Source organism: Schistocerca nitens, chromosome 1, assembly GCF_023898315.1.
Source record: "Schistocerca nitens isolate TAMUIC-IGC-003100 chromosome 1, iqSchNite1.1, whole genome shotgun sequence".
NCBI lineage: Eukaryota > Metazoa > Arthropoda > Insecta > Orthoptera > Acrididae > Schistocerca > Schistocerca nitens.
In genome coordinates, this window is record NC_064614.1 from 836,363,722 (window position 1) to 836,377,444 (window position 13,723).

General features: G+C 36.5%; 1 protein-coding gene across 1 annotated transcript in view; it reads left to right on the plus strand.

Moving 5' to 3' along the window:
* Positions 1-13,723, plus strand: part of LOC126263128 (uncharacterized) — a 200,189-nt gene that overhangs the window by 144,355 nt on the left and 42,111 nt on the right. Inside the window, exon 6 of the mRNA XM_049960153.1 lies at positions 8,324-8,434. Within this exon, the coding sequence (XP_049816110.1) occupies positions 8,324-8,434 (111 nt within the window). The remainder of the gene's footprint in view (positions 1-8,323; positions 8,435-13,723) is intronic.

Genomic DNA, 13,723 nt, shown 5'->3' on the forward strand with positions numbered 1-13,723 from the left:
GGAAATCCACTGACATAAGCAACTGTGACAGAGGACAGATTCTAATGGCCTGGTATACAGGAATGAACATCTGGGAAATGATGAAGCCGCTCATCTGTTCATATGCTACTGCCATGAATATCTACATAAAGTAATATAAGATGTCACTGGTTGGTGACAAGGTGTTGCACATCCATGCCTCTTCACAGACCATCAAGATTGGAGGCTTTCCCACCCTGTAAAGCTTGATAGGTGGTGATCTGTGGCTGATCTGATGACAGAGAACAATGCTGGTGCAGGCAGAAGTGTTTTGAAGGATGCCATTCAATGCATATTGTTGAACATGAGGTTCAACATCAGACAACCCCTGCATCTTCCCATGATGACCCAGCAACATCAGCACTTAATCTTTGCAGTGGACACAAGGTCGTTGAGACTGGACTAAGGACCAATGGAAATGTGTTTCCTGGTCAGATGAACCAAGTTTTTCTGTTACATCATGCTGATGGCCATCACTGGATATGCCATCATCAAAGTAAATGGCACTCAAAACGTGAACCACACCATGGATGCAGGCCAGTTGGGCCAGTAGTATGTTACAGTGGACATTCACCTCAGCTTCCATGGAACCTGTGGTAGTAATCAAAGGCAGCATCGCAGTTGCGAACTACATGAGCATTATTGCAGACTGCTTCCATCCCTTTGTGACTGATGCCTTCCCCAAGGTGTTGGCGTCTTCCAGCAAGAATAACTTTCCATGTCACAAGGCCAGAATTGTGCTACAGTGTTTTGAAGGAGGGAACTCGTGTTCATGTCTTGACCACTAAATTTGGAAATTATATTATATCATCTACTGTGGTACTGTATCTCACAGTTTGTTTGAATTTCACTTTTATTACATAAAGTGATTGAACTTAAAGAGCAAAAATGCTGTGATGGAAGTGTCAGAATTCCTATACTCTTTGAAGGGTCCTCTACAAGAGGTTTGATTATTTTAGCTTTGTATTATAATTTTATTCTTTACTTTTGTACAGTAAATACGAGGGTCAGTCAAAAAGTAATGCCTCCTATTTTTTTTTCTACGTTTAATTGTCAGGAAATTTAAATGCAATTACATAGGTTGAAAACCACAACATTGAGGATCATTTTGTCATTTTTCAATGTAATCTCCGCCCATCTCTACAGTTTTGGTCCATCTTTGAACAAGGGCATGTATCCCAGCACGGTAAAAATCACAGCTCTGCTTCCTAAGCCATTGACGCACGGATGTTTTGACGGCCTCCTCATCTTCAAAATGAATCCCATGATGAGCTTCTTTTAGTGGCCCGAACAGATGGAAGTCTGATGGTGCCAGGTCAGGGCTGTATGGGGGATGAGACAAAACTTCCCATCCAATTTTGACAATCTCGTCAGAGGTGTGACGACTGGTGTGTGGTCTTGCATTGTCATGCAAAAGAAGAACATCTGCCATTGATTTTGTTGGGCGAACTCGCTGAAGACGTGCTTTAAGTTTTTTGAGGGTTGTGACGTATTGAACAGAATTTATTGTGCATCCCTGCTCCAAAAAATCAACCAGAATCACACCCTCTGTATCCCAGAAAACTGTTGCCATAACTTTCCCTGCCGATCGCACAGTTTTGAATTTTTTCTTCCTCGGCGAGCTTGTGTGACGCCACTCCATTGACTGCCTCTTTGATTCGGGTTCAAAAAAATGCACCCATGTTTCGTCCCCGGTCACAATTTTTTTCAGAAACTCATCTCCCTCCAAACGGAAGCGCTGCAAGTGTTGGGAGGCTATTGTTTTCCTTGCCTCTTTATTCTGATCGGTTAACATTCTTGGAACCCACCGTGCACAAACTTTTGAGTACCCCAATTGTTTAATAATCGTGATCACACTGCCTTTACTAAGAGAAATAATGCGACACACTTCATCTGCAGTCACCCGACGGTCACCACGAATGATGTCATCAACTTGCTGAATGTTGTGTGGAGTCACTGCACTCACCGGCCTGCCGCTCCGCTTTTCGTCAGTCAACGGTGTTTGCCCTTCAGCTTCCTTACAACGACGAACCCATCGTCTAACAGTGCTGACATCCACTGTCACAACACCATACACCTTCTTCAGTCTTTCATGAATGCGTATGGGCGTTTCACCTTCTGCATTCAAGAATTCAATCACACAACGCTGTCTCAAACGAACATCGATGTCGGCCATCTTACAAACTTCTGCTGTGCTGCCACCTGTTGACACAGAAAGTTACTACTGCAGTGGATTGCAGAAGAAGGTTTGAGGAATGGCGCCAAATTCAAATTTTTCACTTAACTTAATTTCTTTAAGTAGAAAAAAAATGGGAGGCATTACTTTTTGACCGACCCTCGTAAGTTATTGACCTTATATACATTACCCCAGAAGTCTTATGTAAGATAACAATGTCTGAAATTATCTCTTTCATAATATAGATATAAATATCCTTAACAATGTAATATTATTTTTATTCAAAGCCATTTAAAATGTTTATATTTTGCTCCAATTTTTCTTCATTTATTTTATGCTATTATTTACAGTGTCATTGACAAAAAAATCTTAATAGACATTTCTGTATTGTCATTCCCATTGCTGAATAGAAATAATCAGCACTTGTTTTGATTTCATAGCCAAAATGATAAAAATATAATTGCATTTTATCATTTTTTTTCACTCCAAAGGGGCTGTGTTTTAACACATTACATAATAATTTATTATTATTTTAGTATATAATGTGCTCACATATGATTTTGATATGTAAAGCTACAGTATGACAGAAGTGCCAATGTATTTTACACTAGAATTCTTGGATTCAGTAGAATAAAAGTCCCATTGACCTAATCAATTTTCTTGAAAGTTCTACATAGTATTATTTCAAGTTTTATTTTGTGATAATCAACATTTCCTTAGTAGTAACATAACTTTCATCGTAATGAATTTACATTTTGAAAAATGCACAGTTTTATTATATTGTTTAAACCAATTTTTACAATCAAAGGTTTTCAGTGCTCAAGTTTTCCAACCTGAGAAACTGTACAAATATATAAATTGACAAGGATGTATTAAAAGACTGTGGCTTAATGAGTTGGTTGGTTAGTTGATTTGGGGGAGGGGACCAAACAGCGAGGTCATCGATCACATCACATTAGGGAAGAAAGTCAGCCATGTCCTTTCAAAGGAACCATCCTGGCATTTGTGTGAAGCAGTTTAGGGAAATCACAGAAAACCTAAATCAGGATGGCTGGATGCGGGCTTGAACCATCATCCTCCCAAATGTGAGTCCATTGTGCTAATCACTGTGCCACCTCACTTGGTGCTCAATGAGTCTAATAGGAAAGTGCCAGATTACAAATCTATAATATGATTAAAATTACTTGATAGTTCCCATCTGCCACTTGACACTACTGTGTTGCCACATCCACTGCTGGATGTTAATGTGTAACTCGGAACAGTGTTGGAAGTGGCCACTGCGAGGTATGACAGAATTGTGAAATGCTCTGTTGACAACTGATTTTGAGTGAGCAATGATCGAACTGAGGCAGACAACTGTTTCATAGCCCTGAATTTAAACTCATGTACTGATCTAACCATGACCTCAAGATCTGCAGTGTATCTGAGAAAGTGATCTAATATCATGATCACTTTGTTCCTGGTGTTGAACACTAACATGTATGAGCAAACTCCAGACAGAAAAAATTCATAACAAGTTTGTTGCCATGGCCATCTTCTGCAGCAAAATTTCATAAGTCAGTATGATAATGAAGATTATGTGATGAAGTATTAGAAATAAAAAAAAAAGAATTACAACGAAACCAATTTAATAAAAATTATAATCAAAGTCTTTTTATTAGGTCTAGAAAAAAAAGTGCTACATTCAATAAGATTTGAACCTACAACCTTCCCCACATCAAGTTAATACACTAACCACTATGCAGTGCCATTACAATGTAGAAGGTAATTGTATTTATGACTCTGGTGATGATCCTGGTGACCCAGTTGCAACAATTAATTGTGGTCTTCAAAAATTCGGCCTCACACAATGTCATGTGAAACATATCTAATGTAAACTGATCTCTTTGATTATAATTACTGTATATGTGATGCTGATTTGTATCTTATGCGGAAGGATGCAGTAGTTGTGAATTGTGTTTTATTCATCTCATGACATACATTTGCAATCCATTTGGTTTGCGTACAGGAGACATGTGACAAATTTATCAAACAGTTACAGTGCTTTTTACATTAATAAATAATAACACTATAATAAATAATAACACTATAAGGATATTTCTTGGAATGTGTAACACATTGTATCCAGCTCAAATTTCTAGTTTGTCCCGCATGAATTCATCCACTGAGTAATAACACTTCAGTGTCAGTACCTCATATAGCTTTCTTTTAAGTGATCCTAAATTCATCTGTATCAACTTGTTCCCCTTTTAGTTTATTACAAATTTTCATCCCCATGTATTGAGGTCCCTGAGCATACAGTCTGAGGTGGTGGGTGGGGAGCATAAAATTTTGTTTGTTTTTAGTATCATGTGAATGGCCAAAATGGTGTCCCTCAAATGAGTCATGTCTGGTGTAAAAAATATAATAATCTCATACATGTATAAGGATGACAGAGTTCATATTTTAAGTTTTCTAAATAATGGTCAACATGGTTCTTCGAGATTTGTTCAAATGATTTTTTTTTCTGTATTTTTAGTATCCGCACTATGTTTGTCGAGATACGCCAAAAAACAATACCATACCTTGATTGTTGTGTACAATCTTAATCTGCTCACATTTTGATTGTTTGGTTTTGAACTGCATTGCATGAGTCTTAGATATGTTTAGATTCAACCCATTTAGCTGAAACCAACTTTCTAAGGTACTGGGTACTGATCACAGATTTGGGAATTTTTCCAAATCCTGATCTTCAACTAAGACAGAAGTATCATCTGCAAACAGAACTGATGGGGAGCTAATATTTAATGGTAAGTCATTAACATGAAAGAGAAATAGGAGTGGGCCTAATATGGAGCCTTGTGGAACACCCTGAGTTATTTTTTTCCACTCAGAAAAATAATATGTGCTATTTGAAGAAATGCAAACTCTTTGCTTTCTGTTTGATAAGTAGGATTTAAGCCACTGTACGGCACTGCCGCTAATGCCATACTTTTCAAGTTTGTAAACAAGCAATGCATGGTCTACAGAATCAAACACCTTTGTGAGGTCACAGAAAATTCCTGCCACCTTATTTCTCTTGTCTAATGATGTACTTATTTTCTCAATGAAACTGTTTACTTCATCTATGGTGTTTTTCCACTGCTGAAAACCAAAAATTTTAAACCATACTTCTTTAGTAAGTCAGTGAATCTTGAAGAGTGGCTATTTTCACATGTGATACCAATATTAAAATCAGCAGCTATTGCAATTTTTTTCTTTTTTTCTCTACAAAGATCTTCTAGCATAACTTGAAGCTTCGATAAGAATAGTTCTGTTCTGTATATTGAGATTGTTATCACATTTGTTAGTGAGTCCACTATTTCTACCCAACAGCTCTCAAACCCACATTCTTCATTTAAATAATTAAGACAGTTTCTGGTCTCATAATTTATATCACTATGTAGAAGTATACAGAAGCCTCCATGTGGCTTGTTTCTTCTGCAAAAGGTACTTGGTAATCTGAAGTTCCCTATTTTGTTTAGAATTTTTATTGTGTCCTCAGTAAACCAGTGCTCATTTAAACAAACAACTCTAATATTTGCACATTCTGACAGAATGATTTCCAATTCATCTATTTTGGAGCATCAGTGTTTAAACCATTTATATTCCAGTGGATAACATACAGGTACCTACTTTGACTATTAGTTATGGGCTTTAGCATATTTCTTGCCAGATCATGGTTTGGTTTTGTCTTTCTTAATGCTAATAAGTTTCCCTTATTTTTTATGACCTGGCAAGTGTCTATGAACATCTTACTGAATATTTTTGAGCCCAACCTATTCACATGTAGAATATCTTTGGCAAGACAGTTTGCACTTGGCAATTTGTTGGGATCAATGAAAACGACTCCTAGTTTATTGCACTGTTCTTTAATGTTGTCATTTATTCTCTGCACATAGCTGTCACTCACCGATCTCCTGTACACAATGCTACTTATTATTATTCTGGAATTCGAGTAGAGTCTTCTGGCTGTTCAGATGAGGTTCCTTGTGTGGTTTACAATTTCTTCCTCGCTGTTGTTTCAAAGCAAATTTGTTCCCGTATGGATAAAAACACCTTTTAGATTTCTGCTATGCTTATCTGCTGTGTTCTTTCTTGAGTTTAAGATGATGTTTCGGTGTGTATGGAATTGATGCGTCCTTATTCTAGGTCAAATGTCAATTCTGGAGTTTGTAATGACTATGTTTTTCAACAGTGAGTCACCTGTAATAAATAATTCACTTTCTGTCTTATTGTAATGCTTCTTTCCATCTTTTTTGTATGTTATTCTGGTCCACTTAAATTAGTTTGGTTCTTCAGTATCTCCAGTTTCTTCTTCTTTTTTTTTTTTTTTTTTTTCATAATGGCGGCTGATTTTTTTCATTGTTTGTCAGTTGTATCACTGCATATTTGCCAAAGTAGGTCCATCTAGTACTGGATTTTTTCACACACACAACACTTTTCGTGTTTCAATGCAATATTTTCTTGCTTTAGCAATGTCAGTTCTTCTCTCAGAGCATCAATGTCACTTTGAAGAAGACCAATAATTTCATCCTTAGAACCTAGTGCGGATGTTAATCGCGCATTTCTTCACTTGTACAGTTGAGGCATGTCCACTGAGTATTGTCATTTACAAATTTCAGACTCAAGTTTGCGCACTTCTCATGTAATCAAAAGTTGCACTTAATGTACCGAATTCCTTTGACTGCATGTTTTATATACTTTCTGCATGAAGAACTATTTAATTTCAACTGATTTTGGAGCATTCTATAACCACACAGTCCTACCGGCATCATCTTTACACTCCAGTGTTTGATTAATGCTATGTACTTTGTTAGCATTATCATGTTTGATGAAATACGAAATATAAGGACCACACTCAGGATTAGAGATCCAAACACACCAAGAAAGAAAGCCTGACAATGAATTGGACGCGATCAGACCAAATGTTGTGGCAACAGTGAATGGTTCAGCCATGAAGTTGAGTGCTCTGATTGCAGGAAACCAGCTAAAGGACGTGAACTCTCAACTACCAAGTAATTTCAATCAGACTGTAAAGATCCAGGTTTCAGTTCTCAGTTGGTCCAAGGTAGTGAACAGCAGAGCACTTCTGCAAGCAAGATGTTATTGAAAGTATCACACACTTTCCTTCCTCTGATCTTTGAACTGACTTAGCCAGCTACTTTTAGGGGGACCTACAGCTTAACACAAAATTTGAACCACAGAATGAACTGCATTTTTCTTCACATACACAAAGAATTACCGAAAGAGATTGAGGGAAACAGTAAGTGTCTGTAATGAACATTGCACAACCAATCTTTCACTTTTAACCTAGACACTCGTGCACTTAGCCACTTAATCTAAGTTGCTGAGAACTTTATTCTTGCTTTTTTTTAACTCGCTGCTGGTTTATTTCATCCTTAGCATATGTGAAATATATTTCATCTACGGATCATTTAGATAAAACACATTCCAACTTCAGTACTAGCCACAATATCTTTTGTGAACATTTTAAGGGGTGCAAACACATTCTTATTTCATTCTTAAGCAGTACTCTGTCCAACCTATTAATAATTGTACAATCAATTTCTGAAGCTAGTGAAGGAATAAACAATTGAATTTATTTCTATTGGACATGATTATAGAACACATTTTTAATCATTACCAATTTTAATTGTACATTGACCATTTATAGAATCCATATATCATAAGCCTATATGGATTCTACAGATGGCCAGTGTTAGGTGAAAGCTGTCGTGATTAAAAACATGTTCTTTTGTTGAACATAAAATAAATAAAAACATGTGTATAATATATGTCAGTGACTCTTCATCACAGGCAGAATGATTATTTTTTTCCCAAAAGTACTACATTCTGGAGAATTTTACCATTTATCTTGATAGTTCTGAAGATGCTTCTCATAGAGAGAGAGGAAACGTTAGGCAGAAATATATGCGTCAGTTCATGGCCTAAATCCCAAAAATTGAAGGTCACCAAGAATATATCTATCAAATCAAAATTGTCATTATACAACTTTGAAAAGTACTGTACAATACCAAATTTAAATAATGGAACATAGATTTGGACTTCTTTAACAAATAGGAATTAAAACCAAGTTTTATTTTACAGGTGAAAACAGCTGCAGGTGAATGGGCACGTGTTGGCTTCTTACCAGGAGCATTAATTATCAACACTGGAGAGCTGTTATCCTTTTGGACTAAAGGAGAGTACACTGCAATTGTGAGTGCACACATATAATTTTTTTCCTATGTAGTTTGAATAACTGATAACACTCCATCAACTGAATTTGATTCTGATGGGTATCAGAAATTTATGAAAAAAAATGTTTCTTGATTTCCTGTGACAATTTGTAGATAAACCAGGTTCTCACCAGAAGATGACATAATAAGCCACAACCAGATTTATTAACAAGCACAAACTTGCTGCAAAACTTCAGGGAAAGTAATATTCCTTCAGTAATTACTAGTAGCATAAGTAATAAGATATAAAATGGAATGAGCACATCAGGTTGGTAGCAAGGAAGGCCAATGCTGGACTTTGTTTTATTGGGGGAATTTCAGGAAAGTGTAAATCAGCCATAAAGGGGGTGGCATACAGAACACTAGTGTAACTCATTTTTGATACTGTTCAAGTGTTTGAGATCCCCATCAGATTGGATTAAAGGAAGACATTGAAACAATCTGGAAGCATGTTGCTAGATTTGTTACTGGTATGTTCAATCAGCATGCAATTATTATGGAGATGCTTCATATATTCAAATGGGAATCCCTAAAGGGAAGAAGATGCTCTTTTTGCTAGGCACTGTTGTGGAAATTTGGAGAACTGGCATTTGAGATGCAGCAGAGTGATTCTATTCCCGCCAACTTGCTTTTTGCATAAAGACCATGGAGATAAGATGCCAGAAATTAGACCTCATACAGAGGCTTGTAGATAGTAATTTTTCTCTCATCCTATTTGCAAGTGCAACAGAAAAGGAAATGATCAGTAGTGGTATGTGGTACCTTCTGCCATGGACAGTACAGTAGCATGTGGAGTATGTATGTAGATGTAAATGTAAGTGTAGATGTAGAAGTAGAGGAAAACTAGTTCATCTAGCAATTTGACACCAGTACCAAAATTACAAGTAAAAGTTTGTACTTTATTAACTGTGAACATTTAAATGGGAGCTGATAGAAAAAAGCAAATAAGAAGAAGTTTTTGTAAAAGTGTAGCGAAACCTGAAAACTAAATTAACCAGAATGTTTGGCATAAAAATGTACATTAAATAAGTGATGGATGACATGAAACTTCTTGGCAGATTATAACTTTGTGCCAGACCAAGATTCAAACTCGGGACCTTTGCCTTAAGTGGGCATACATTTTACTTCCATTGGTACCATGTCTCCCACCTTTCAAGTTTCACAGAAGCTCTCCTGCAAAAGGCAAAGGTCCTGAGTTTGAGTCTCAGTTTGACACATGGTTTTAATCTTCCAGGACGTTTCATATCAGCACACACTCCACTGCAGGGTGAAAATTTCATTCTGGAAACAACCCTGAACTGTGGCTAAGCCACGTCTCCACAATATCCTTTCTTCCAGGAGTGCTAGTCTTGCACCTTTAGCAGGACAGCTTTTGTAAAGTTCAGAAGGTGGGAGGTGTACTGGCAGAAGAAAGCTATGAGGACAGGTTGTGAGTAGGGCTTGGGTTGCTCAGCCAGTAAAGCACTTGCACGCAAAAGTCCCGAGTTTGAGTCTCGATTCAGCACACAGGTTTAATCTGCCAGAAAGTTTCGAATCAGTGCACATTCTGCTGCAAAGTGAAAATTTCATTCCGGAAACAGATAACATATCAAGGGGAAAAATAAATAATCCATAGAAATGTAAAACAAATTATAGTGTTATCAAGAGAAGCTGGTGTGGGAAAGTTAGATTCATTTAGTTTCATGGATCTTTTTATGAAGAATAACTTTCAGGAATGTGTAACTTATTAAGGGTATGTTAATAAATTGAAAGACTTTTATAAATTATGTTAATATTCTGTTTATCCTGGTTAAATTAAAAATTAGCAGGGTAACACCTACTCAGAGAAAAAAAGGTACTGTCTTCTCTTTATCATATGGTGTTGCTGTTTATCTGGTTTAAGGGGAGTATGTATGTCCTATACCTACAGTGTTAAATTTGCAATATTGATGACCCATTACCTCAGAACCATTGAGAGATAGAGATCTGAAATTTTTAGGAAGTATAGTTTCACTCCTTTTCTGATTACTGAACCAGGATCAGAATATACAGACAAATAATTAGTTAGTTATGATTTTAAAAAATTATTATCAATTGTTTTTTGAAAAAAAAAAAGGTCCCCTGTTCCTTCTCTAAGTAAAAATTATTACAAGTTATGTTTTTATGGTTCAGCAGGTGCAGTGTACTAAGAGGTAACACTGTGTAAAATGAGGCATATGTATCTGTAATAGTTATTATCTGTAATAGTTCCTTAGATAATGGGTCAAATATTTTAAAAAATTTAATTTCTGTGAAATCAAGTTTAAACATTTTATTTGATATTAATCCACATATGGAACCATCCATATCCCCCTTGAAACAGCCAGGCCCGTAATCAGCTTTTTCTGGATCATGTACTTGATCATCCTGCAAACCTAGAAGCTTCCTTCTTTTCCTACCTCTTGCTTCTTTAGCCATTTCCTCTGCTGCACACTGCACTTTCATGATCCTGAGTTGATCCATTCGCTGGAAGGCTTACAGTGTGTTGGCTCCTGGAATGATACCAAGTTGCCCTAGTACCCTAATTCTTCCCTTATTGCCATCATTAAACGTAGTCATAGCATCGAAAACACCCAAGCATAGAGTTTTCATACAAAGACATTTTTTGGTATGTGGGTTCAAATGGCATTATTGAAAGACTCATTCTGGGTTTTGCATTCGACCATGGGGACATTTGGAAAGAAGATCAGGATGAACTAACTCTCTACATATTGGCTTAATTACCTCCATCACTGCAGATGATGTGCTGTTTTTGTGCCTAAATTGTTCCTCTGTAACCGCTGCTTGAGCTTTATGGTACTTGCACCATGAATCTATTTATTTATTTATCTATTTATTTATCTTACAGCTCGAAACATGTATTTAACATGCATGGGCAATGTTACAATAATTACATTTAAATTATTGATATACAATATATATAGATTACATGATATTAAGTAAAAGATCATTTAAGTATATTTAACATAGCATTCCTGAGGTCAAATCATGTCAGCCCCATACTGTATGGGCACTTAAATATAAGTAATTTTTGTAACTCATTTTTAAAAATTCTACCAGAAAGCTGTTTCAGGTTGTTTGGCAGAGAATTATAAAAGATAGCTCCCTTAATGAATGGGGTATTTTTTGTTAGATTCAATCTTCTGCTCACCATATGAAAGTGTGATTTGTGTCTTGTATCGTGATCATGGATTTCCATATTTCTGTGTGTCACTTTTTTGTCTTTTTTCACTGATAATATTGATTGAAACATGCTGCATAGATAGTCATAATATTAAAATTAATAAACAGGTTTTTGCATGAAGTTCTGGGTCTTACTTTTGCCATAGTTCTTATTACTCTTTTCTGCAATACAAATACCCTTCTTATATTGTATTGGCTACACCCACCTCACAATACAATTCCATAAGATAGATGGGGATACACGAACCCAAAATACGCTATTTTTATTGCTTCAATATCTAGATATTGAACTAATCTTCTTAGTAAATACAGACTAGATATTATTTTACCACAGACATGATCTATTTGCTGATTCCACAAAAGTCTGTCATGTATATATATCCCCAGAAATTTACATTCTGAACGGGTATTTTCCTGAATGTCCTCATTTACAACAGTATTTTTATTTGAGCCACTTGTCTTAAAATAAATTAAATTAGTTTTGTTAATATTGTCCCTCAGGTTTTCTTTTTCAAAATGTGTTTGGGCTTTTTCAACAAAATTCTGTAGCACTGAATTTAGGCCATCATTACTACGTGCCCGGCAAACCCCAGAGGTGTCATCAGCATACATACTAATATGATGACTGGTGTACAATACTTTTGGGAAATCATTCACGTAGCAAATAAACAAAAATGGGCCCAAGATAGAGCCGTGTGGCACACCAAGTGGGCAAATACCATATATATGTGTATCATCAGTGGATGATTTGTGGAAGAATGTAGCCCACACTGCTCTTTTCATTCCTTGTAGGCATGTGTGTTGTTCCTTATTGTCATTCTATAATATTGCTGGAGTTCATCAATGTTTTTGTCTGTAGGTCTTCCTTTACCATTTAGAGTCTTTCCATCCAATAACTTCTCTTTTCCTTTTGTCTGCTTCAGTTTTCAAAGGCATGTTCCCATCTGTTTTTGAACATGGCCCACACATTCAATCTTCAAAACATGCTTTTCACCATAAGGTTGGCTTCCCACAACTGATTGGAAGGCCTCCATTCCCCAAGTACTCAGTGTAGCACATACCTCTTTCCTGCTGTGAGTGTCTCAACATAGAAATAGCTGCAGCAGCCTCCATACCCCCACTAGTTCCCTCATAACTCTTGGCACAGTTTGTTTTATGACTTTCGATTGTTTCATTGCCAACTGATGTACACTGATGGCAGTATTTAGTTAGCACTTCAATGTCTAAAATTTTACCTGTGTCTACACAAGTGACAGTTGCAACTGCATTTTTAGATGTGTGGCCTCTATTCTGCTGTGTACCATCAACTGCCACAGAGAAGTGTGTCATGTTCTTTAATTCTGCTTCTTTAGCAGTGGCTTTCATATAACAACAGCAACAGATTTGACACATTCACCAATTACTTCTTTGTACTTACTTGATCCAGATGGTGCGTATGACAAGTTTAGCCTCACACACAATACTTGAGCTGCAATCAGTCATTTACCTATGCACCTCATTCCATACAAGAATCTAACATTGCTCTCAAACAAGTCATTCTTGCCCTTTTGAGAAGTCCAAAATGATGTAGAGAGCCTGGAAACTTTGCTCTGAACAATAAGTTCGTTAGCTAGTCCAGTCCTTGCAGATGTGTCCTCAAAGATGATAATTTTCCCACCACCAACCTTACACGAAACAGCATCTTCTAAAACTTGTCCTAACACATTCAAATCTAATAAAACATAACCTAAACTATTTACATGATCTCCTTTGTCAATAAATAAATCCTCATGGTTTCCAAGTTTCCTCCACAAAGCACTAGTAGGCATGTCCTTTTTGTGTGTCTGTGAAACATCTATTTCAGGATCAGCACTGGATTCAGATCCAGTCCTATGCTGATTTCCATGGAAATGTTGCTTCTTAAAACAGCTCTTTCTTTTTGTCATGTTGTAAAGAGGTATAAGAATGTGTAATAGTACACCAAATGACTATGTTTGCAGTTCAACACCTATGAAACACTACACCCATAAAGTAAATCCACAAGATGTGTGTGCAAATACTACCATTTCTGTTTACACAGTGCATCCAT